Source organism: Myiozetetes cayanensis, unplaced genomic scaffold (assembly GCF_022539395.1).
Source record: "Myiozetetes cayanensis isolate MyiCay16 unplaced genomic scaffold, myiCay2020 scf10, whole genome shotgun sequence".
In the NCBI taxonomy this organism is placed as follows: Eukaryota; Metazoa; Chordata; class Aves; order Passeriformes; family Tyrannidae; genus Myiozetetes; species Myiozetetes cayanensis.
Window position 1 is genome coordinate 4,114,857 of NW_026086605.1, and position 27,511 is coordinate 4,142,367.

General features: G+C 42.5%; 1 protein-coding gene across 1 annotated transcript in view; it reads right to left on the bottom strand.

Moving 5' to 3' along the window:
• ADAM12 (ADAM metallopeptidase domain 12) overlaps window positions 1-27,511 on the bottom strand; it is a 178,462-nt gene that overhangs the window by 63,812 nt on the left and 87,139 nt on the right. Inside the window, exons 4-5 of the mRNA XM_050305343.1 lie at window positions 13,908-13,986; window positions 10,215-10,291 (exon numbers count right to left, since the gene is read on the bottom strand). Of these exons, the coding sequence (XP_050161300.1) occupies window positions 10,215-10,291; window positions 13,908-13,986 (156 nt within the window). The remainder of the gene's footprint in view (window positions 1-10,214; window positions 10,292-13,907; window positions 13,987-27,511) is intronic.

Sequence of the window (27,511 nt, forward strand, 5' to 3'; positions counted from 1 at the left end):
AATTAGAAACTATACTGGCCACTACACTTCATTATTAATTTCTTCCCTGTCTTTAAATTAGGAAGGTTTTGAACCCTTAAGCACTGGTAAAGGTTCAGCAGCAGTAATTACAGTGGACCTACCTGGGACTCCATGAGCCTTTTATATGCTAATAAACAGCAACCATTTTCAGCCCAAAACTGACTGTATTTTATTAGTGTGTCTTTTTAGGTGTATTAGAAGTGTCTGCCCTTCCTATTGCTGTCTGTGTTGAAACAAAGGTAAGATACTACAAAAAAAGAGAAAGAAGAAGGACCCAAAAGCAGGCTAATGATACCATAAAGACTGATTTAAAGATAAAAAGCAATATTATTGGGGAAAAGCTGCCTTAGTTATTCTAAGATACGATGAAGAAACTCAAAGTCTTTGGTCTCCTAACCAGTTCACTGCAACATTCATTCCAAGCTGCACAATCTTGCTACAGAACATCACTGACACCAGTTCAACCAAGCCAACACACAAGCATTCCACCGTCACTAGAAGAGCTAAAAGTCCAAGAGAAAAAAGAATACTGGAAAACCGTAATATTTAAGTCTGTACAACAGCATTTAGTGATGTGAACCAAGGCTCAGGGGCTGATAATTCATTTCTGGCTTCCTCAGCACCCGTGGCAGATCAGGTAAGATATATTCCTCAGCCATCACACAGCAGGCTGTGGGTGATGGATCACAGCTGGAAAAGCAGGACTGATTTATCACAGGGGCCTTTGCAGCTTCCAGCCAGGATACAAAGAGCATCCATGACATACGGGAGACCTCTGAGCAGGTCACCCCTGATTTGAGTAACCTTACACCCCACACTTCTAAATTATTATCAGACCTGCCTTGTTCCTTGGAGAATTTAGGAAACTAGGACAATATATCCCCTTTACTCCAATAACCAGCAACTCTGTAATCAGCACAATCAAATAAGGATTGCTGTCTTTGCCTTGTGCAATTAATCATTTAATTTTGGAGGCAGCTGCAATGAGCACTGGAGGCAGGAGTCCATTAGTCACTGTTTGAAATGGGTCAGCCCTGTACTGGCAACTCAAAACTAACATAAAACCAGGAAGACTTCTATTTTTAACATTAAACTTACACTTCTTAGAACGTTCCCTTTAAAAACTAGAGAATTAAATAATTTTCTTTAGTTATAAACACCCCAGGAAAGGAGAGACTTAGAAATATTCTTTGACTGGGTAGAGTTCTTTCTATCTCTTTTTTTTATTTATTTTAAAGCCAGCATCTTGTTTTCAGGAGTTCATATCCAAAATGTGCCACATCAAGACCAAGTCTCCAAAGTATCACTGAATACCCAATTACTGTCTAAAATAACTAAATAACCATTTCTTCACCCCTCATTTTCTTTAGCTGAAGAAGATATGGACAAATGATCATATAACAGTGATTAATTTGGGTTTTTACTGAGCATATCAGGCTCAGGGCTGTCTGACTTCCACTCCAAGCATGACCCTTTAAGGACAGTTCCACCTTTGCATGAGGAGCACTCCCATGGTAAAGAAAATCTGCAGATTCGGCATAAAGGCAAACATACTTTTCATTTAAGGCACACTTATCCCTTGAGTGCTGCCTACAGGATATCAGCACTTGGCTTGTGACCATCTGTAATAAGATAATGAATATCAAATATGAACTTTCTTGGCCAGCTCTCTGGTTTTGACTCATTTTCTTTTCCTGCAATTGCATTTTCCCCCCACTGACCGGTGCCAAGCACAGCACCTTAAAAATGTAACTAGTCAAAAGCTATGGTTTCTTTCTTTCTTTGGTCTGAACCAAAAAAAATCTACCACTCATTCAGTGCTAAGAATTTGATGCAAATAAAATAAATCCATAACTACTGTTTCCCTCAACTTTGTCTGGTGTTTCAAAGAAGCCTCTGTTACTCCTTCACCAGTTCTGTGTCTCCCTCTTGAACACAGTTCTCCCACGTGCCTGAGTCATCCTACAGCCCCCAAAGTGCAAGATGGTACAACTTTTCTGTTTTTCAGGAAGTATTATTGTTAAATAATATAAGGTTTTCCAATGTGACAAATAGTCAGTACAGTAAATTCCAAAAATCATACAAGGAAGCCCAAAGGGACTTCAGCACCCTGTGAGGACTCAAGAAGTGGATGGTCTATAAGACCAACTTTTACTCACATCTGTGGGATTTCTACCAGTACTTCTACTAGGTAAAAAAAACCTACCAGAATTCCCAAGCTTATGAATATTTGGGAAAAAAAAAAAGGCAATACAAAGTACTCAATTTTTGGTCTGCAGGTGTCTAATTCATGCCATCTGAGTTTTCCCCAATCCCAAACCAAACTAATGCAGGCAAGTCAGAAAGATCTTGCAAATGAGCTGAGCAGGAAACAAAGGAGACAATCCAAACCCTACCTAAGCCTATCACTCTGTCTTTTTCATCACTGGTAGCAGAGAGGGAGGAAAAAAAAAAATCTCTATACCATACGGCATGTCCAGACAGTGGTTCACAGGCTCTAAGCCAACTGGAAGCAGCTCCAGTGTGGTCTTGAGCCTGAGCTAATTTTTTACTCTGCCTCTCAACAGGGTTTGGTTCCTGCTCATGTCTGAGGGTCAGCACCAAACCAACCACATCCACGTTGCTGATGGTCAGCTCTGCACATGGACAACTAGTTGGTCTTTGCCTCCTGTACTCCCTTAGAGGGACACATGGGCAGTGTGTCTGTGAGATGGGAGAACTCTGTCCATCTCAAAGAAAAAGAAATTAAAACATAACTTATATAATTAATCTGCTATTAATTGCTGTTTAACTCGCCAGGAATCTCTCAATCAGGGAAATGTAATTTTAATGGAATAATTCCACTATTTAAACTGTCGATAAAGTCAAATGTGATACTCTTTTTTTTCTCTTAAAAATTAAAACCAAAACAAAAGCTAAAGCAAGACCAGCCATATTTCATAAATCAACAGGCTTTAGGAAATCTCAAAATATAAATGGGATTTTTCTTTTCCAACTTGTCAGCAGAAGCAAAGGCCCTGCCAACATAAACCATCAACACATACTTGTCTGAGAAATTGTGATGCTGAAGTAAAACTTGGCTAAAACAGCATTATATGAAACTATTATATATTATTCTGCTGCACTATCCAGGGGAAGTTAAGTCAATCGATAAACCTGAGATCCACAAGTGCAATTAAACATTTGGTTTTAATGAAGCTCACAGTTCTACTCATTTCTAAACAATAATAATAAAAACCCCTATCACCACTGGAAGAGGAATGCTCTCAGTTTGCAAGGAATTAGAGGGCTCTCATGCTCACACACCACACGCTCACAGGCACAGTGGAACCTTGCAGTGCTCATGTGCCACCTGAAAACCTGCAGGATCTTCATTGCCCATTTATTGCCACAGCTTCAAAAGGAAAGGGGCTGATCCCACAGCTGTGCCAGGGATTTCAATGAGTTTTAGTTGGAGGGGTAGCAGAGTTGAAGCCCTGTAGCCCTGGAGTGCTGTTCTCACGGTGCTCGTGGTGCAGCAATCCCTCCCTGCAGGGTTTCTCTGCAGGCACCTTATCAGGAGGGGATCCACACAGTGAGAGGGCATTTTTGGTTTATTTTTCTTCCACATTCTTCATTCTCGGGACTTTGTCTAACAAATTCCCAGGCAAGTAAGCAGGCAAACAAACAAAAGAGGGAGAAAAATGAAGTGGTGAAGGAAAACTTCACTTTTAGGCCGTTTTAATAAGTTGCAGATGAATACGAGTGGGATAAATGAGCAAGATGATCTATTGACTGTTTTCCTAATGGGATAGCTGATATTTAGATATTTTCCAAATGGTCTGGTCATTCCTTAACTTTAAAGGACTGGGAAATACAGACTCTAGAGGCAGAAGTACTCCTGTCTCCATCACTGCCCCTGGACAGGCAAGTCACCTCTTCTGCATCAGTTCCTCACCTTTAAAAAGGGGTACATTTTTGTAACCAAAAAAATAATTATCTATTGGTGAAGAGCACAACACAACAGACAAATAAACCCTTCACCCTTCTACACAGCACAGCCAGATTCCATTAAAATAACCAACCTGACCCAAAGCAACGGAGGGCAACATCTCAAAGGGAGGTGAAAGCAGTAGCATTGTTGTTTTTACGTATTGCAGGAGTGCTGGAGGTGTTCTCACACAGACACATCATTACTCACATGTTGGGGTTTTTTTTCCAGCCAATGTCTTTCATTAACCTGGAAATATATTCTCTAGCACAGTGTCTCAAGCATGGTCATGGCCAGAGACTACTGTAGCACACACACTTAATCCTTTCTCAGTGCAAGACAGATCTGTGCAGAGGGAATGCAGATTGGTCTGCAGCTCTGACGCCTGGAATTTAAGCAAGGAGTTACTGGAATGGAAGGTGATAAAAATGCAACCTCATGTCCAGCATTTGTGTTGCAAGAAACAACAATTTTGTTGTCACGGAAAGTGTCACATGTGGGCTCAGCTGGGAGGGTGACAAACCAGACCAAGGGGAGCAGAGAAAAATGAAGGAGGAAAGAGATGCTGGCATCGGTGTCAATTTAGTGAGCAGGTTTTATAGCTCTGTGCAGGAAACTGCGTGGCAATAAAGGGTTGATTCAAACTTGCACATCACATTAAGTGCCAGAACCAGACTGGGTGGAGAAGGGAGAGGCTCAAACAGCCAGGTAGGATCATCAGCCGTGCCTGTCTGTCCTTGCAGCAGCAGAGACCCCTGTGAGCGTGGGGACAGACTGCACACAGTGGTCACAGGATGGACATGCTGTTCACATCAGATCCCAGAGGTGATGATGACCCAGGAGCTGTTCACCCCTCCAACAGACAGCACTCATGAGCTATGAAACCCCAGAAACTGAACGGGTTTTAATGCAAAGCTCAAAATCCTCCAGTAGTCTCATGGTCAGATAAATTACAAACCATGTGGGATGTTTATGTGAGCTAAAAGCTCTTCAGAAATTATGGAGGAAAAGCACACATCCAAACCAGTGCTTTTCTCAACTGTGATTTTCTCCTAACTTAACTTTTGGATGAAACCTACCCTTCCATGGGGAAATCACGCTTGAGAAGTCAGGAGGAATTTATACTTCTTTTTTTTTTTTTTTTCTCACTGGTTTCCTACTTCCATTGCTTTTTTAAGTAGCTGATGTCTGGAGCATCACATTTAAATCCCCTGTTCAGCTGACTGTGTCTGGGATACAGTGAGTTCAGCCAGACCATTTGAAATATGGATGGCTCTGGTATTGGCAGCCTCACGTACCATCACTGTGTGATCCCAGTGAAAATGAGCATCTCTTCCCTTCTGGGGCCTTATCCCATCCCTGTCACTGTGGACACAGACTCTTGCAGCTGCTGACGAGGCTGGACAACGACTGAGTATTTTTTGAGTGTGTGAGTGGGTTTATTATCTAGGAACTGGGCGACTCTGAGGGATTCTTAGGCCGTTGGAACACATTTTTTTGATATTTCAGAAGGAAAAGGCTTCCTGCAAGAATTATCTTTTTAAACTACTGAGGCATTTCTGAGAGCACTCCCAAGCACCCCCCTACAAGAGGTCACTGCAGATGCCTTTGTAGCTGCACATTCCTGTACCAGAGTCCTCTGCCAGCCCCTGGACCACGGAGGTTTGTGCTGCAGTTTTCCCTGTGTGTTTGCTACATTTTGCACTCACAGAGAAAGTAATGAGGGAAAAATCATTCAAGTTTAAACAAATTTATCACAGAAGATGTGACTGGTGGCCACAGGCCACAATTATTTGCTAAAAACTTGAAGGGCCTCCAGGCTAGATAAACAGGAGGGTATTTCCTGGGGACAGGAAGGAAACAGACTTGACTTTATGATACCTTCACCTTCCTACAAGCCTTGACAGTCTAATTGGCTTTCTTATCCAGATGGAGGCATCAGAAATCCTGATTACCCATTGTTCCCATTCCCTGTATTCAGCATTTACTGTCTCCTCTCTGCCATTCAGCCCTTCCTTCCCCGGAGGAGCCAGCAGGATACAGATTATGGCATGATTATGTTCTCCTCTAACCTGCATTTTAGGCAGCTATCAGTATTTATGCCATTGTACTCCTATGTGAAACGAGGAGCTCGAATGTTGTGTCTGGGAGGATGTAACAGAGCTGGAATACCTGTGTGTCTGTGTGTGAGAGAGCCAAGCCTACTCACTCATCTCACACCTCTCTCTGCCTGGTAAATGTAAACTAGTCAAACCTGTCTTAGTTTTCAGGTTTCACACTTGATTCTTCCTCATCACAGGGTAATCACATCATGTTTACAACCTAATAACACATCTCAAACGCTCAACCATGTGGTTGCATCGTGAGGGAGACTTTGATGCTTGCAGTAGGTCAGAGCTAAGTTCCTCCAGCTCAGCACCTCATCTCTGGCCTTGGCCAACAGCAGATATTCAGAGGTGAGATATAAGAACACAGCAGAGCTGCCCTTTCCAAATTATCTCATCTTTTTTGAATACACTGATACTTTTTCATTGACACCCACCTGCGACAGTGAGATCCAGAGCTTCATTATGTGGAGAATAAAAAAAGTACTTTCCTTTGCTCATAAGTTCCATTTGATGTCTCCTAATTTTGAGGCTATGAAAAACATCCAATAATCGTCCCCTCTTCAGCGTGACATTCATCCTGCCCCTTTTCTCTGTCATCTCCTTTCAAAAGTAACGAATCCTAGGCTATTTTCCATCCTTGGATAAGCGCTGTTCCCTACCTTTGATCATAATTTTTGCCTTTCTCTGTACCTCTTCTGGATATAATGCCTCTTCCTTTTTTTGAGATGGGGATGGGGAGGGGAAAACAAGAACTGCCTGCAGAATTCAAGACATGGGTACCCTCTGGATTTATAAAGTGATAATGAGGGGTCTTGTTTTATCTTCTATTTCTGCCTCAGTAATTCATGTGAATCCTTTTTGCTTCTTTGACTACTGCTGAGCACTGAGGCTTCAGAGCACGCTCAAGTGGGGAACCTTTTCTTTGTGATTTGTTTCATGTCTTTTAATGAACTCTCCTAATCCAGAGGAAAAAGACACCGTTCCTACCTATCCACACCTGGAACGGTGCCCAAGGTGCCTGTCTGGAAGGAGTGGGAGGATATCAGTGCTCTGAGATTTCAGGGAGATAACAGCCTGCACTTCCTTTCAATAGATGTTTTTCAGGCACTTAAAACTCCAGCTCCACACAACAGCTGTGTGAGGTGGGTAAAACCACTAAATGAATTTCACAGATGGAGAAACTGAGACGGAGAGATTTGTCTGATTCACTTCGGAACTGTCACAAAGCCAGGAACAGACCCTGAAAGTGAGACCAGCCTTTCCTTCCACCAGCTAGCATAAGTGAAACAGCTGCTCCAGGGACTGTCCTCACCTGGGACTCCACGGCCACACAGTGCCTTATGTCCCTACTCCTGCACCTTGCAGCCTTTAGCATGCCATGGAAAAACAAGAGTTCCTGCTCCAGTACCCTGTCCCATCCCATCCCATCCCATCCCATCCCATCCCATCCCATCCCATCCATAACTGTTCTTTCAAGCTAGCAAAGTCACCAGCAAAGTAAGCCACGATGTACTCTTGAACTGTCCTACTTCTCCTCACATTATTTCAGACTGGATCACGTGCAATAAATTGTAGAATCAAAGAATGGTTTGGGTTGGAAGGCATCTTTAAAAAGCCATTTGGTTCCAACCTCCCTGCTGTGAGCAGGGGCATCTTCCACCACATCTTTCCACCCAAATTCTCAAGGGGTGCATCGCCACAATAGTTTTTTGGTGGCACAGGTGAACTGTGGGCCTGATTCTGGAAGGTGCTTGGTGCTCTCAGGACCTCAATGAAGCTACTTTGGGATTTCACACCACCTGGGCTTTTATTCCTGACTGGTTTTAATGAGAAGGCCTGGATGGTTCATGGAGCTGACAGTGCATTATGAAGCCTTTTAATAGACATCAAGGGCATGTACTGATAGATTAAAGGACAAGTGTAGTGAGAGGACAAGGAAAATGGCCTTAACTGAAGGAGGGAAGATTTAGCTGAGATATTGGGAAGAAATTCTTTGCTTTAAGGGTGGTGAGGCCCTGGCACAGGTTGCTCAGAGAAGCTGTGGCTGCCTCATCCCTGGAAGTGACCAAGGCCAGGTTGGACAGGGCTTGGAGCAACCTGGAATAGTGGAAGGGACATCCTATTTACCAACATCAGCAGCAAATGCAGCAGCTAAACTGGCACAGACACTGAGGTGTATCCTCAGCTGATCTCCTGCTAGAACAAAACATGCATTGAAAAGAAAACTTCTGAAACTTTGTCTTGAAAAAGATGCTGCTCCATTTTTTCCTGTGGAGAAGAAGCCTAATACTGTCAGCTTGCACTCTGGGGATTTGTCTGCAGTAGTGCCAGATGAGAGAAAAGTGTCACTGCCAGCATATGCTGCCTTGACATATCTGACTACCTAAAACTGGGAAACAACTCTGTGAGCTCAAGAATTGTAAAAAGAGCACATTAGAGAAGAAAGAAAATACTTCCAACGTGGAGGAGAGTATTTTCTCTTGAGAGTTATGAATTTTTCAGGTAGCTCTGAAACAAAGACATCAGTGCAGACCCTGTCCCACACAGTGCAAGTTTTTCCCTGGGGACCTTACAGCACTCTGATCCCTTTGACTAAAAGACTGAGAGCAGTACATTATATTTTCACATGCAATTTTAAATTTTGCATTTTTTTTTTTTTACAATGAGAATGACAGGTGAACATTGACTGCCATGGTCCATGCAAGGAGTTAATTAGATAAACTTGTGGAAGGTGCCAGATACATAGGGAAGCGCCCAGCAAGCCCCTCTCTGTGTGGGAATAAGTCAAAGGAATCCCATCCACTACCGCAAGTGGGTCATTCCCACAGGGAGAGGGGTCCTGGTAACCAACTGTTTGCTCTCTCTGCTGCTGTCAGTCCCAGAGCTCCTCTTATAAAAGCCTTGACAGTACCACTACTGCACAAAATGCAAAATCAAGGGAAAAAGATTCCGGCTACTCATGCTGTTCGTAGATAAATTAAACACAGAAAAGGCTGAGACAGCTGGAAATCTGACAGGAAAACTGGGTTTTCCAGGGAGAACACTAGAGCCAATTTACAGTTAATTACTGTGATTTGGAACAGCTCTGTGAGTAAATACCAGTCTCTGATTGTCCAAGTAAGGAAGATAATTGTTTCCTGAACTGTGTCCATTGTGTACTTAAAACGTTGTCAGCCTGTTCATTTCTCAAACTCGGAAGAGGTTTGGTTTTTGGTGATGGGAACCTGCTACCCTTCTGACAACAAGCAGTTAAAATCCTAATGCTGAGCATCACACCTGCCATGAAGGCAACTCATTGAGCCACCTCTCCTAATGATGAGGCTGCTGGACATGCCTGAGTTCACGGCTGCAAAGCAGCCCTGACATCACTGGTGAGACAGTTTTTGGGGTCAAGGAGGACTGGAAGGCCACCAGGCACTGCCAGCCCGAAGATGTGCCAAGCACCACATTGTTACAAAGGTCACAGAGAGGGATGTGCAGCAAGACAGAAGGGATGGCTCTTGGAAAACCCCCCAGGCTGTGTCATCCATTTCTTTTTTTTCCTTTTCAGAGCAACTCAAGGGAAAATGATTTGTAGAGATTCGGATAACATTTGAAAAATGAGTAGAATCATGGAATCGTTTATGTTGGAAAAGCCCTCTAAGACCACCAAGTCCAACCATTCCCCAGCACTGCCAAGGCCACTCGCTAACCCATGTCCCCAAGTGCCACATCCACATGTCCTTGAAATCCCTCCAGGAAGAGTAAATCTCTGCCCTGGGCAGCCTGTTCCAGTGCTTGATAATGTTTTCAGTAAAGAAAATTTCCCTGATATCCAAACTAAACCTCTCAAGGCAACCTGAGGCCATTTCATCTTATCTTCTGACTTGTTACCTGAGAAAACAGACTGGTTGACACCCCCACCTCCTGTCAGGGAGTTGCAGAGATCGAGAAGGTCCCCCCTGAGCCTCCTTTTCTCCAGGCTGAGCCCCGCCAGCTCCCTCAGCTGCTCCAGACCCTTCCCCAGTATTGATACATTAGTTAAAAGGAAAAAACCAACCAACCAACCAACCAAACCAACCCTCAACATGTCACATTGTGGTTTCTTAAGGAGAATTAGTGAAATATTGGCTCACCTGAGTCCAGAGCAGGTGCTGAGGCTGACGGAGGAGTCAGAGTCCCCTTGCACAGTGCCATGGTAATAGCAGTGACCCTGATGGCAAAAACCAGAAAACATTTCAATAGTTATAAATGCTCTTTGGCCTCTTTTTTTTAATGTTTCCATTCCTTTTATTTCAAAGGGATTATCAGTTTCAGGCTACAACATTCAGAATCACACTGACAGTGCCTTCCATGTCCCACAAAATATTCAGGGTGCTTAACAGGCCAAATTGCTCCTAAATGGAAACCTTGGGCTCTTTGTAAACCCTAAAAGCTTGAAGGTTTTTTGTTTCACTTAAGTTTGGGGTTTTTTTCTAAGAGGGTCAATGGTGTTTGATTTGTGTGACTGACTACCTTTTCCTGTGTTATTTTATTTAAAGCTACAACATGGACTATTTTATAAAATTAATCAGATGAAAAAATCAGCTGCCACATTTCACTTCTTTCTATAGACACTTATTTTTATTTGAGGGCATTTACAGCTACGTATCCACTTAAGGGATAAACATGTATACAGAAAAGCATAAAAAGACAATCCCAACCCCATTATTTGAAAAAAGTCATAGAGCAAATGAAGGGGAAGGGAAACAGGTTGGAAAGGAAATCTTTTATTGAATTACCCAACCAAGTAGCTGCATGTTATTAAGAAACACCAAGAATAAGAAGGTCTTCTATTTTGAGAGGCAACTGTCCAATTTAATTTTGTGGCTCAGTTATTGCATTTCTTTAATAATTCACTGCCTGCAAAAGGCACCCACAACAGAGATAGTTTCTGAGCACATATACACATATCTGTCTGGAATCAAGGCTAATTTTATTGTTGACTAAAGGTTACATTACATTCCCAATTATGTGACTGGCTGGGAAGCAATGACTCTGTCCCATCCAGCGTTTCTTTTCTCATGGCTCCTTTGAATGCCACCTGGAAACTGAAAACACTGTTTAAAAGGTTCCTCTCTTATTAGTGCAAAGGAAAGTTATCACTCCTGCTTCAACCTGACAGCCATCTCACTGTGCCTTTTTATTGCTTGGTCCATTCACATCCATCCAGCTGCATTAATTAACCTTTTCAGCTTGGGGCCATGGATTTCACTTACAAAGCCTTCTAAAGACCACCTTGATTTTGGCAAAGAAAGCAAAAGCCATGAAAATGCTGGGCAAGATGGAATGACTCAGATACGAATTTTCTGCAAATAAAGTTATACCACGAGAAATGTTTGTTTAGGGCATCTTTATTTCGAGCACGAGCAACTGAACATGGAACAGCCACCTCTGACTTGCTAAATACAAATCTCAATAGTTTTCTCAGTGAAAGAAACGGCAGAAACAGGGTAATAGTGTTTTACTCTTGGGTGTTTTTATCATCAGTCCTCACAAAGAGTCAGTAACATTATTAGCGAGGGTAAAGCCACAGTAGGAGGGAATGGAGTCATGGACTGAACTTTTGGTGGAGAATCACTTCAGTCACAGTTGCTATGAAGGGGAAAGTTTCCAGTGTGAGTGCACTATTTCACTTTTTTTCAATATTATCAGTTAGAGGCATCCAGTTGATAAGACAGAAGAAAAATCAACACCCCTCGCCTCAGCACTGACTCATACAGTCACCCTGAAACTGGCTAAACCCCAAAATAGACAGGTTTATTCTGTTGTTTAAAGTAAGCACAAGGCAGAGGTGCAGTTCAGAGCTCCTGAGAAAGCAATCTTTGGGTTTGGCATCACCAGGGCTGAGCGCAGTCCCCAGTGAGATGGGGAGGGTGAGCTGATATCTCTCCTCTCACAGCTGCTGCTGCAGCCCAGAGTCTTTATCAGAGTCAGTTATGGCAAAGGTCCTGATTTCTTTTCCTCTCCACATACAACTTGTCATTTTATTAACTCTGAGCTCCTCGTTGTGGCCCATTTCACAGTCTCTCTGAGATCCACAAGCTATGTGATACCGAAGTTCAATATCGAAAATGTAAACTTATCAGACCATGGCCTGCAGTGGGACTGGTAGAAAATTGATTTCTAGCTCAGTAACTCCACTGAATTGCAGGATTATTTTTTCTTCCTATCAAATCTTTTTATTCCTGTAAACTAGTATATGAAATGGATGACCCTCTAAAAATAATTACCAGGGCCGATTTGTCAGACTTGAAACAGTACCTTGCTCTTGCTTGAGATCATTTAATAAATACCAACTTTTGACAAATTTTCAAGTGCTATAAATCAGAAAAACAACCCAAACACTGACTCGTGTGCTAGAGAACCTCCCCAAGTGACAGCCCCACAGACCTGACTTGCTTTGACCTCCAAGCAGAATTTGACTAAGCAACTTTTCAATGGAAAATCGGATTTGGGTTCTATTCCAGACTGTATTGATGTCCTCAGTGAAGAAAAGATATGAAAAAAAAAATCACAGAGACTTATCTTTTCTAAACCATATTGCAGCGTTTAATGAAAAATGAATTCACTCATCTTTCTCAAAAAAATATCTTTTTAGGCAGCAAAATGCTCTGTCATTGTTAATCAGGACTCACTGCCATTATGCAGAGATTTTGTTAGTGAGGAAAACCTATCATGACCTGTGCACATATTCCTGTAAATGCTGGTAAATCTTTAAAAGACTTGTGTGCCTCATTTATCTCCTTTTACTTCCTTCAGGAGTCTCTGCAGCCTTCCTGTTTCTAAAACAAATGACTATTTTCTACCAGGCTGATTTTGAAGAAGATATGAGCATCCAGCACAATGAAAGTTCTGAAAGCTTTCAAAATGATTGCTTTACCTGGGAGGTCTGGAGCTATAATGAAGATGCTTTTTCAGAAGTAAGATGTTAGGCACAGAAATAATTCCTTTCACTGATACCAGCAAAGCTCATTATGGATGGGAACACAAAGCACAATGGCTCTGCTGGTAGAGTCAATAAATAAATACCATAATATAAAAAATGTTTTAGAGGACTTAGGCAGATAAAAGATGAGCTTTGTAATTAAAATAGCTTGTTGCATTATTTCTAATTAAGGTGTCCATGCTATCAGAGGACAAAACCATTACTGCCTTAAAGGGTTTATTATTTATATAAAGGAGGTTTGAACTACTTATTTTAAAAGGCCACATTTATATCTTTTTAATGTATGCACATAAATATACACATATATTTATATTATGATATATATTATTTATATACACATATATGTGTACATAATTATACACATACATACATGTGTGGGTATAAATTATGGTATGGTTTAAAAAATAAACCCAGCCAAACAACCCCTCTCCCAAATCCCAGCCGTGGCTTCCCCAGTGAGGAGAGACACTCAAGCCTTCAAACCTCTGACCTGAGCCACTACAGAAATCAGATATTTAGGGTTATTTTCTCAACAGAACCAGGGCTTTCCTCCATAACTTATCAACAGCGGCTGCAACAACTATCAAATTTTATCAGGTATATTTCCAGGAAGCTGAATGAATCTCACAAATTTTAAAAGTCACCAGGTGAAAACCCCACGTCCTGCCTTCAAAGCCTCTCTCTAAAAACTCACTGCAGGATCACAGCAGGTAAAAAGAACCTGAAGGCAACAATAAAAAAAAAAAAGAGATGACACATCGAGCTGTTTCATCCCAGGGCTCAGATCCTGCCGGGGAGCGCTTTGGATTGGTCTCATCCGCCCGTAGAGCATCAACCTTACCGTGTGATTGCGCGTGAGAACCACGTCAGTGCCGTCCTGCAGGTAATGGGTCTCTGTGAAGCTGCTGCTCAACAGGCCCCTGGAAAAAAAAAAGACAAAACAATAGAGCACAGGGAATATTAAGGCCACATCCCCTTGACTCTGTCCTTTAGAGGTTCTGTTTGAGGCAGAGATCAAAGCCGGGCATTAAGGACATCGTGACTACCAGAAGACGGAAAAGTGGAATGCCAAATGTCGAAGCTGCAGGACAGGGGCGTTTCCTGTGCTAATTGTGAAAGGACTACAAGTTTCCAGAGTTTTCTCTTCCAAATGAGGGCTGTGTGCCAGTACATTGCATTATTGAATCTTCCATGAAATTTTCAACACGTTTTACAGTAAATGGGAAATGTGGGAATTTGGAGTATTGTTAAGTGGTGGTGGCTTGTTGAAAAGGCAAATGTTTTTTGCCTGTGTTCCCAATTTTACAACATAATCTGTTGTATTCATCAGCAAGTGACCACCCAAAGACTAATTTAGCTTTTGTTGAAGGAAACAAACTTCTTCCATTGACACTCAAGGGAAAACACTTCACGAACATCACAGAAGTCAGAGCACTGGATTTATTCTGATCATCTGAAAAGGATATTCACGAATGGAAATCTAACAAAATGATGCAGCAGGAGATGGTGAGCCCATGCCTGTGATGAGGTATTTTGTTCCCATTCTTTCCACACTCCCCCTCCTGCCTTTGGCAAGGAGATAAAACATTTTGACTTGCAATTGTCATTTCCCAGACATCTCCAGAGAGGGACATGGGTGTGACAACGATGAAAATTTCTCTTTTTGTAGTAAACTCATGGAACAGGGAAAGCTCCATCTGCTTTTTTTTTTTAAAAAAAGAAGTCTTGCTATTGATCTGTTTTTCAACTCCTTATCTAAAGAGCATTTCTAACCAAGCCAGAAGAAAGAATCCTCATTCACATTTACTCCTAACATAGGTCTTGAGCTGTGCTTTTGACAAACATGTTGGTGAAATGCAAAAGGAAAATACAGAAGAACCAAAAGATAAATGCCACCATCACCTTCAGAAAAGTGGAGAGTGTGGAGTATTGAAAATCTTTGGCACTGCATTTCCCAGTGCTCTCTCTGTTCTGTTTCAAAGATGTTTTCTCCCTTGGGCTGTTCATTTGAACAAACCAGGCCCTTTCTCTTATTTAAAGCTGGTTAATGCTGCACTCTTGCAAACATATTGGTGTGAACCATTTCACAGTCCTGGTACACATTTCTACTGCTTTGTATAAACAATAAAACTAGAATGCAAACAAACATTTAGTTTTCATTCCTCATTAATTTGCAGCACATTAGTATCCAATGGCTTGATCAGGATCTGGTTATGCAAGGAACTGTACAAACACTTATTAGAGAGAAAAGCTGTCTTTAAAACCCTCTATCTTAAATACAGTTTTTATCTCAAAAAGAAAAAAATTAATGAAACAAGACCAAAAACTACAAAGAAAGGGGAAAAAAAGAAAAAAGAAGAAAGTGGCAAAGTAAAAGATGAAGCCCCACCACAATACACTGAATATTCAAGAACAGATTCTCACTTTAAATTTTAAATTTTTCATGCTCTTGTAAAAAGTCCCTCTATGTTTCCTACTGTCTCATTATCACAAAGAGCAGCTGCTTTCTTAATTATCATTAATATTTATATAACAAAACTGCTAAGTTCTGCACTAAGCAGGCATTAATTACCTTTGTAAAGGCAAGATCCCATCGCTGAAGCCCAGAGAGTTTTGCTGTGCACTTTTTGGAAGTGGGACTTCATATAGATAGGGGAGTGATTTTTATTTAATGGGACAAAACAGAGGCAAGGGTAACAGATGTAGCATAAGGGCAAAGTGATTGAGCAATACACGTGCTTTGTGCTCTGCTATTTCCGAGGTGTTTGACAGCAATGATGATAAAGGTGACCTTTCTGCTGCTGTTCATTCTGCCCTCAGGCACAGATTTAGAAAATACTTGAGAGATCCACAGGTTTTAACACCAGAAGGGAGCGCTGTGATCAACAACCCAACCTGCCCCATTACAGGGGTCACCAGACTCAAATTCATCTTCTGCTACAACGACAGCTCAGCAGCCAGAGCTGTTTCTCTTACTGTGAAGAGCACTTGCCCAGATCTCCCATGGTAAAGAAACTGTCGTGAGCCTGGCAGGTTTTTAATGGTTAACTAAACCCAACCTAAAACCACGGCACTTTGTATCTATTTTAGCTGTGCCAACATTCAGTTTCCAGCCACTGGACCTCATTCCCTCGCATCAGTGCTTCATTTTGGTTTGAGTCTTTCATGGACAATTCTATTTACTGAAGTGAGGAAACACAGCAGGTAAACAAACTCCTGGTGTAGCTGCCATCAATCTCCCCATCAGGAGGAAAGTTTGCTATCGACCCTGAAAATACTGGCTGAATGTAAGGATTCCCAGTGTGAGCAGTGAAAGACTGGTAAGAGCACCAAGATGATGGAGTTCCACTGCTGGACCCAACCTAAGAAAAGAAAAAGTGTGGCCCAATGTCAAAGGGAAAGCTGTGGCTGCCCCTTCCCTGGGAGTGTTCCAGGCCAGGTTGGACAGGGCTTGGAGCAACCTGGGCTAGTGGAAGGTGTCCCTGCCCATGGCAGAGGGTAGGACTGCATGACCTTTAAGGTCCCTTCCAACCCAAACCATTCTGGGATTTCGTGATTTCAAATCATGGAAATTTCAGGCAGCACTGGGAAAACGAGAGAGCTTTTCAGGAGTCTGCACTAACACTCCTCCAGTTGGGTAACTAAGACATCACTGCTGAGACATCTGCTTTCCTGCCACACGCTGTGCTGGTGCCAGGCTGACAGCAAGCCAGAGGAAAGGTTTTCTCCTCACTGCAGAGGCTGGAGACCTCTATGAGATGTGTTGCCAGGGAGTCCAATGTTTTCTGGCAGAGAAAGAGGCTGTTATCCCCACTTTCGAAATGTCCAATATCTTAAAAGCTCCACAGCCACATACACAGTGTTAGAACATGGAGACAGCAAGGCTTGTCTTGAAAGGTTATGAAAATTAAGTGTAACAAGCACTCAAATTCCACTACTGAGTGTGCACCACTTCACTTTCCAATTATGGCAATAATGTTTAACATACTAAACAATGTATTCAGTATATGTATCTATTAGGTAACTTAATTACTCTCCCACCCCCCCCAAAGATATGCAATATAATAGATTGATTTACATTTCTGGTTTTGACCCAGAGTAAAGGAGATTAATAGAGGAAAGTAAATTAATTTAGATGGCAAGCTACTTAACCTAATTGGATCAATGTAATTCTAAAGAGTAGGGATCAAAATAACATTAATATATCATAGTGCAATTCATCACTATGTCTGGAGTTTCAAATGTTGCCAGCTACAATGCTCAGCAGTACCAGATGATTATCAATATTTTGCCCTGCTTGAAGAGACAGAAACAAATGCTATAGAGAACTGCATCAGCCGCTGGGTATGACTGAAAAAAAAAAAAATCAGATGAAATAACACCACAGTAAATAAATAAACCATTTGTTTATGCCCCAAAGATGCAAAAGTGCAATTCTTGAATAAAACTACTTATGTGCTTAGTCACTATGTTTGTCATCATTGTGAATTTTTTCACAGTTCACAGAACCAGAGAAAGGTTTGGGTTGGAAGGGACCTTAAAGCTTGTCTTGTTCCAATCCCCTGCCATAGGCAGGAACAACTTTCGCCAGACCAGGCTGCTCAGGGCCAAATTTCCAAGAGCCAAATTAACGAGTAGAAGCTTTGATGGCCCAGAAGGATAAGTTTTATGCCTCCCAATCTATGACAGACACAGCACAGGCTTCCTCATCCTCTGTAAGATCACATTTCAGATTAGCTGAAACATTTTCAAGTGTCAAACAAGCTTCCAGTAACCTAAGCCTCAGGGAATATGGTGAATGTTATTTAAACTTCTAATCCTCACCTTCCTGCCCCCCCACAAGGTGAAATCTTAAGTGGTGTGTTTGGGGAGGGGGGAAAACCTCTTGATTTTAAACACATCAGATTTTTTTACTCTATCCATTTAATGACAGGAATGGTAATTTAACACACTGCCTCTCACTTGCAAATGAGAAAATCAGTCTCTGCTCTCCAGGCACCGATATATAATTTCAAAAGGTTATAATGATATTTCATCACCCAGGGCGAGTCAGACAGACAGTCACAGAAGTTAGAGATGGAAAAAAAATCTAGTGGATCAAACAGAGGGCCTCCCTGGAAGCCAAGGATGTTATAGATCAAATCAGGTGCTGTCTCATCGAGCTTCAAATATCAGGGGTGATGCTGATCCCACCACTTTCAGAAGGAGATTACTTTACATTCCAACAGATGTTCCTGTCATGATGCATTTCCCGATATTCAGCCTGTTCTAGTTTTTCCTAGTCCACTTCTTTCATTAGCTGAAACAATTGCTTTCCTTCTTGGCACATATATCATTCAGATAGGTGCAGATTATTATCAAATTCCCCGTTAACCACCCAGGTACCAAGTGTAGAATATCAGGCTATTAAAAAAAAAAAAAAAAAAAAATGACAAGAACTGTGCACTTTTTCATGTCAGCTACTCAGGAAAAATCTACACATCATCCCAGTAGGAGCAGACACCGGGGTTTCCCTTGGTGATACAGCAGAAAATGTGAGACAAACTTAGGCAGCAAATCTGTTTCTAACAACACACAGGCTTGGGTTTCAGTCTGTCTTTCAGGACCAAAATTCTTTGGTTGCCCTCCCTGTTCCAGGCCATGCCCCAGTCATGCAGATATAAGGGGAAGGCACCACCACTGTTATCCATCAAAATGGATCTACAAGGCTCTCAAAGTGAGACTTCAGTGAGGCTGAAGAGACACCCAGCAGCTGAGAGTCAACAGCTCTGCTTTAAAGCCACACAGCAGGACGGCTGGATGCTCTGGTACATGTTTCTTCAGCACCCTGGGTGGTGTGTGGCTCTCTGAGACACATCTCAGGAGGATTAAGCCTTGCTCTGGCATGACATAGTAGCATAAAGCTTGCCCTTTGCTCCAGTAGGGAATCGGGGCTGGCAGAAGAGACCCGAGTTTTTCCCATAATAAACCCCTGGTTGTGCTGGCACTGCCTGTTAGTGAGAGAGAGCAAGCAAAGCCCTCTGTGGCACACACCACAAACCCACCCAGCACTCCCAGGGACGTGGCATGATCTGCCCACTGCCATCAAGAACTGGGACTTTCACAGCGAAGCAGGAGCTGGACACAGCTAAAATCCCATGCCCGGGATAGAAACACTGTAAGCAGTTTCTAAAAGCAGCAGTGTGTTTTCTTTTGGAGCTCACAGAGGTGTAAAGCAGCCTCATATCTGAGCTGGAGCTTTGTTGACTCTGACTGTGACGTCTGACATGCCTTGGAATGAGTCTGAGTCTCTGCATATGTACTGCAAGGCTCAGGGCACTGACATGGACAACCTGATTTTTGTTCTTGCAGCTCCTTATCCCATGGAAAGATTTGGAAATGCAGCCCCTAATCACCATTTTAAATTTTGTTTCAAATACAGTCACACATGGACATGTCCCATCCCTGGAAGTGTCCAAGGCCGGATTGGAAGGGGCTTGGAGCAGCCTGGTCAAGTGGAAGTTGTCCCTGCCGATGACACAGGTGGAACGAGATGATCTTTGAGGCCTCTTCCAACCCAAACCAGTCTGTGATTCCCTGATCCCTGCTCTGGGGCTCAACATCACAGCAATGCACCCTTTGGGTATGTGGTTTCACAGGGTTGCTTTCAGTGGTACAGAGAAAGTGCTGTAAACCTTCTGGGCTTTGGAGAGGAACGTCTACTTTCTATGCCCTGAAGTTTGATTTTCTGCTTACCTTTGGCTCTGGTTAACAGCTCAGTAAGGTGACACTACTTTAAGAACTGGTGTTTTCAGAAGAACATTAAATATTCTTACGATTTAAACAATGACAGTCAGCTGCTCTGTCTGCTCCGTGGGAGCACTGATCATAACAAGGAACCAGTAGTGCCTGGCTGACTCAGATGTGAGTGTGGTGCCTCCCCTCTCCTCAGGTGTGCTCCTGCAACTCACACAGACATCTGACCTTTACTGGGACTTCTTCCTCTTCTTTGTCCTTCCAAATGATAAAGTGCCTGTTTTCTCCCCCACCCAAGTGCTGCCTCACTCTGTTGTACAAACTCTTATTAAAACCCCTCTGGCAATGCATTTCAAACCCTGCCTGTGTGGGGGAGGTGAGGAGAGTGAAACAGGACGGCATACAGGCAGTTCTAAAAAATGTCATTGAAGACTGCTACCTACTGACACCTACTCCATTAATTCTTAAGCATCTCAATCCAGGTCATTCTGACCTTTACACTGGAATTAGTTGTTATTTCTTCAATTGCTGTATTTCTTCCCAGGTACAGAGGAATAAACAAGTCTGTTAAACCTGCTGCCTCTGCAGTGGTGGTCTCAGTGCTCCTGCTCTCACAAAGGTGATATTCACGGAGGTGTTTTTCAATTCTTCCTTCTCATTACAACATAAGGAATGAGAGCAGCCCGGGTAATGAGTTTCCCATGCACAGGCACCAATATCATCTTATTCACAAAACCACCTCATATTCTTTAAACACGCCACATTCTTTCCCCTTGTTTAATTATCTTAAGTGATTTGAAATGCTTTTGGACATTTTCCCATTGAATGTCTCCACTTCATAATATCCTATCTGCTACACTCCAGTGTGCTGCCATAGAGGGACTGCAATGTCATAATTGAAGAACCTGAGAGATTGAAATTTGCAGAGCTTAATTAGCACAACAATTCAGAGGAAAAGATGGGAGCAAAATAAAACTGTAATAGCTGGGAAATCAGCCAAGCATCCCAAGTTTCAATACTAACTCTGTGGCTGTAGCCTCTGGCCTATTTCACATGGTCTATGGATAGAGGATTTGAGTAGATCATACACTACATTTGCAAAATATGTCTCTGTACTTCTGCACAGTCCTTTGGAGGCAGAAATTCATATAAACCCGTGTCTACTGGAGTCCATGTTAAAATCCCTCTCCTATCCCCTTGCATGGGTGGAATAGTGCTGGGCACAACAGGAGAACATTTTGAGACACACATCCTACAGCATCCAAAGTGAAATCCATGCTCTGACTTATCTCTGGACAGTGTTTTGGAACACTCTCATCCATAGCTGCTCTCTGATGTGCTGGGAACAGGGAGAGAAGAGGGACAAACACACCTTTTAAAGCCTGCAAGCATCCTGCCCTCATAACTCCTCACTACATGCAGTCACAGCGCACAGAAAACCAAAGAATGGTGTAAGCAAACAAATCTGAACAGCTGAGGGAGAAAACCAGCTCCCTGGCTGGCAATCACCGAGTGATTGAGAGCTTTCTTGTTTCCTGACTGCTGGGAAAATAATCCATAAGCTTCACCTCCCCAAACTTCAATGGAAAAAGATTGAAATGAAATGAAGCACGTTGGCGGCCTCCCATGCTGTTCTGGGCTCTCACTGCACACCCTGCTTCCATCACTCATTGTCATGTTTACAACATCATTTACTTGCCAAAACTGTAGCATTTACTTTATCATTCTAACTCCAAAATGTTAATGAAGAGACTACTGCTAACCAGTGTTGCGGTGAGAGCAGGAAGAAGGTAAACAACATGTTTTCCAACAAAGCGGAGGGGTAAAAATGAGTTCTCTCCTTAAAATGGCTTAAACTTGGCCTAGACTCCCAGGTTAGTCATAATGGGATGGTGTTAGATATCCTGCACCTCAGATGGTCATTATGGTCAGATTTGAAATGACACAATCACAGAATATGCTGAGCTGGAAGGGATCCCCAAGGATCATCCAGTCCAACCCTTAGCACAGGACCATCCCCAAGAGTTACACCATGTGCCTGAGAACATCATCCAAACACTCCTGGAGCTCTGGCAGCTTTGGTGCTGTGCCCACTGCCCTGGGGAGCCTGTTCAGTGCCCAAACACCCTCTGGGGGAAGAACCTTTTCCAATATCCAACCTGACCCTGCCCTGACACAGCTCCAGCCATTCCCTTGGTGCTGTTCCTGGTCCCCTCAGAGCAGATCTCAGTGCCTGCCCCTTCTCTGCCCCTCCCAAGGAAGCTGGAACTGCAATGAAGTCTCCCCTCAGTCTCCTCCAGCTGAACACACCAAGTGCCCTCAGTGTCCTCACACAGCTTCCCCTCAAGGCTCTTCCCCATCTTCATTGCCCTCTGACTTCTGTGAGCTTTGACTAGAACTGCTCAACCTCACACACAGCTAAAGCCAAACTCAGGGCAGGATTCCTGGCATCCCACTCATATTAACCTAAAGATAACCTTATTTTGTTTTTGACTGACCAACTCTGACACACCAGTGCAGCATTTGACAATTTTCAGCACCTCTTTCAGAATTGTCCTTGTGAGGAATATTTTATATTTCTTCCTTGATCTTCCCTGTGTGATGGATTCATAGAAATCATGTTACTGGTTCATCTGGGCAGGATGCCATGAAAAGGAAACACTTCAGGAAAGGCTCCTGAACAACACTGGTCACAAATTGTTGCCAGTGAAGGAGAGAGATGATGGTGCTTATTGTCCAATTGATTTTTTGAAGGGAAAACACAATTCTGTACATTTAGGCAAACTCTGTAGGCTGCCTGCTTTGGAGATATTTTACTGTGTGATCTACATGGAGTAGTTCTAAACTCAGGGTAGTGGAAGTGGCTGTAAAACCCTGAAGCAACATGCCAAAAGTTAAAGCATCCTGCTGGAAATAACCACTGAACTACTCCACCTCTGAACTGTCTACAGCAAAGATCAGACAGTAACGTGCACTGCTGCTCTGCAGGCTGGACCCAGACAAAAAACTGAATATTCTGATTTGGCTTTGGCTAAACTAAAGACTAACACGGCTCTGGAAGGGTCCCCATCCACAGAGCTGTTCCTCAGATGGCAATACTGTGGTTTCTGATGAAAAGCCATACTCCCCATTATTATGCTTCCACTAAAACCTGTACAAGACAATCAAAGAGCTTTCCATACCGTTCTGATCTCACATGCCTAATACAGGTGTAGGCAACACAGCACCATCAAATCAAAGCTCAAAAGATTGACCAGAAAACACTGAGATGTTTCAGAAGCTGAGAAGCACACATATCAACAAGTGGCAGACATGATGTTTTAATGCATTATTTTCCAACATCATGGCACTGCCTTTCATAAAACAAATTCTTTGTAGGCCCTGTAACGTTTCTAGGGAGGCATATTTTTCACTAAATAGTAAGTTGGGAGATACTGGGCTGGAAAGCTGTCAAATTCTATTTGAAATGTCCCATTCAATTAAATATGTCATCTGTAGCTGTGTAAAATTATGCTGCTGAACAGATGTCATTGGGCAAATTGTCTGACTGTACTTTCATCCGAGCATTTTCAGACTAGTACAGAATTCTCTTTAAAACATCCAAGCAAGCCAGTCTTAACATGGAAAATGTATAAAGACAGAAATTTAAGCAACTCCAATGAAAAATCAGAACTTATTAAAATATAATGAATAAAATGCAAATAGTGCTGTGGGACTACAAAAGGTTACTGCAAGCATCTGCAATACTTTTAGGAAGCCAGGCTCTTCCAGTAATGAAAAGTCACTGAGCCCAACCAACAATTACATCCTCTCTGTACCTTATTCCTTCTTTTGACTGTGTGCCTGTAGGGTTGCATTTGCATTTTTAATTCAGCTGAAGTTGTGTTGCCATTTCTGCCGATTTGTTGAAACATCAAATAGTATTTTCTTTTTACCAATCCCACAATTTTCTCCTCGCCACAAGCATGAAGCTTCTGCCCTAAGCAGGCTGTGCTCATATTTCACTTGCAGAACACCATGGACTTTTAGAGATATGCCTTCATTTTACCCTGGCCCTCTCACTAACCCTTTAAAACATTGGATGAAGAGGGCAGAGATGTGTCAGGATATTTTTGTGTTTAAATCTCAAGCCCACAAATCTGCTTTGCATGCTCATATAAAACTGAGTAGGTGCAAAAGCCGTAAAATGGGCTGCAGGTGACAACCAAAGGTCCACCTAGTCCTCTATCCTGTGTCCAACAGTGACCAATACTAGGGAAACAACTCATGGAGAGGAAAAACATGTTACATCTCCCCAAAACACTGCTCCCACTCTACCTCCAAACCTTTTATGTGCCAGGGATGAATGTGGAGCGGAGACTGAGATTAAACAAGAGCAGACAAGGGGGTTCCCACTCTCTCTTGACACTCTTCTTTCCCAATTAAAGCAGTGCCTTCCAAGAAGATCAATTAATTTGGCAGCACAGCCAGAGTGCAGCTGCAGATCTCAGGCCCCGTGCTGAGGCTCACGGCAGCAATCACAGCGTGCTGTGCTCTGAAGGCTCCTCCCGTGGAGAAGACTTTGATTCCAGTGCCCAGCACAAGTTCACTGGGACAGAAAAACAGCCAGGAAGATTCCCACTGTCTCAGTGACCTGTATGTTTGTGTTTGGAGGTTGACTGTGAATGCTCATGGGGTTCTTACCTGAGCAAGCAAAGCTGCATGAGCTCACAGGCTCCTGTTAACATTATTCCAACCCAGTAAAACACAACCTCTCTGGCATTGCTGGCAGCACCATTTCCTACATGAAGGTGTAACTGCATGCTTTCTGAAGCACTTCTGAAACAAGCACATCATCAGAGTACACTGAGTTGCTCCCCCTCTGCACCAACTGCCTCAGCCCCTCAACAGGAAGGGCACCCCAAACTCTGCATCAGCTGCTGGCATGTGGCACTTCAGGTGACCTGGGAAAGCCTGGAGTGATTTTTCCAGTGACATTAGGCTATACTTTCATAGTATGAGAGCTCATTTCCAACTAATTCTGCTTCAAGATACAACTTAAAATTGGGATGAGGAGATTCAGAACAAAACCACAGGCCTAAAGTACCAAGCAACGAGTGAGTTTATGGGGTGGAGGCATCTGAGAGAAAGGATGGGGGTTGAAATGATTGTCCTTCCTTTCCTCTTCCTTACCCATTAATTACTTTCCTACATTCCCTTCATTTTGCCTGAACTATTCATCATCTTTCCACTGCCTCTCCTTTTCCCTACATTATTCCTCCACAGCCCTCCTTTCACCACCTCTTATATGTCCAGGTTTATTATTAAACTGTTAAACAGGAGAAGACACCAAAAAAAACCCCAACACAACCACATTGGTGCTTTTCTTAAATGAGCCTCAAAACCGTGGGTGCCACAACACGCTGCATGAGGTTGGCAGTTCTCAGGGCACCGAGAGACCCACTCCACCAGACATGGGGCTTTATCTCAAAGGACATACCACAGGCCATCATCCCTGTTTGCCAGGTCAGGCTCCATGTTCATGTTTTTCAGGCAGCAAAGGAAGAACAGCCAGTGAAATCAGGACACTGGGACAAGGGTAAACTAGGATTTTAACTTCTTTCTTTCCTTTTTCACTCAGCTCTCTGACTCTCAGAGTCAATTCCTTGACTCTGCCACATGTCAGAACCCTTTATGAACAAATTAAACACATGGATTCAACAGCAAATGACTGCAGGAGAACATCAGAGCAACACTGGTGTTTTTAGTCAGGTGAGCTGTGACCACGAGCCTGTGAGCAGGGCAGAGCTGCAGCAGATGGATGTGGGAAGGGAGGGCAGAGGGATCAGCATCCCTCCTCCTCACTCCAGCAGTGAGCCTGCAGCCAGAAACACTATGACAACCCCCCACAGCATCAGCTGCTTCTTCTTTTACTTATTTAGGACTTGATTAATGTCAGAAACAGACTCTGACTTCTCACTGCAAAAGGTTTTTGGTGGCCCAGGGGCCCGAAGTTGTGTCTCACCCATTTTGAGGGCATCTCTTGGCACTGAAGTCACTGAAGACATACTGGTAAAGACTTGGGGTGAGAGGAGGATCAGACACCATCTTTTAGCAGTTAAGACACAAAATTATAATTTTCTTTTCAATTCAAGGAAGTAATTAGTTTATAATAACATTTAACATTTAGTTGCTGACAGAGATATGACACTTATCTTACATAAGTCACTTTAATTATTCCTGCTAACCAAGACCTCAAAAATATTGTGCAGTCTGAGTTAACAATGCCTTTCCAGATATTTTTGGTTCTACTGTCATTTGAAAAATTGATGCCTAGAGCATCAGCATTTATCAAGCTCATTATAGATTTCATCCAAATGGCTAGAGATAATTAAAAGTATGCTTCATTTTTATTGTAATGTTTCTCCCCTAACACTGCAAAGTAATTCTGTTGTTGCTCAAGGTTTTAGGAATTAGTGTAGATTCATCTGCCAGAAAATGAAGTTCCACAGGATTAGAGGCAAACTATTCAGATGTCAAATATGCAGAACACAAACATACACACACACACATATACTTTGGAGTACTATATGCATTTTCATAGACATTAAATAGTCTTAAAAGTTAATTGTTGTTTCAGAGACAGCTTCAGACACTTGGGTAACTACTCCCTGAAAATCAGTCTTGTCTAAGGCACTTGGTCAAGCTGGACACACAAAATCCCCTAAGAAAATGTTGTATTTATCTATTACTATGTGCAACACATTCACCTGATGCCCCATCATCTTACATCCCACAGACCTGTTCACACTGAAATAAAACATGTGCGTGCTACCAATGCTGACATGAGAAACCTTGGCAGACTGTTGCTTTATTTTGTGGAGCTGTGACTAACTTAGAAGATGCCCAGAGTGAAGAAACAAATCTCTTTGAGAAGCTGTTCCCCAGGATTCTGGAGAGTGCTCCTTCCCCAGCCAAAGTTCAAGTGATACACTGGAAGTTTTTTAGTGATGTAAAACCCGTTAGGAGAGTTCTGAGCTAACTCAGCTTGCTGTGCATTGGGAACTGTGTCCTGCACAAATGAAAAACAGGATTGCTGGGTAAATGTAGGGCTACATTTCCACACAGCACTGAGTTAACAACAGCTTAGATACGTGTTCTGCTGTTCTGCTGTTCAAGACTGGGTTATCCCTGTCTTACCTAGAACTGCTTTGATACCAGTTAATAATGCTCACACAAAACTATAAAAATTATGGTTTTTTAACCCTTACCAGTTTGCAGTAATTAGCACAACAGTGAGTTTGGCTGGCTAAGTATAACACATTGCACCTAGGAAACTGCTTTATTCTAGGATTGTTAACACTACTTAAATTAATTCATTTCATATATGATCAATTTTCCTTGGCACACCTTTATCGCCAAATGCTTTATGTTTCTACATGACTTTCTATGTTACCTTGAAACTAAAATTACCTATAAACAGCAGTGGCATTAAAAAGCAATTCCAGATACATGCCTTTTTAATGCCTCTATTATAATCCACATTCTGGCAAATCAGAGAGATAATATTTAATGACACAGACACAGAAGTAACTCCAATGATTTAGTGTTCACATCCCTGTGAAGCAGTGCTAGCAAGGGGTTGGTGAGGCAGCTTCAGACTGAAGTAAGAAAAGAAGAAAAAAAAAAAAAACAACATAATGAGCAGAATCTGACATAAATATTAGGAAA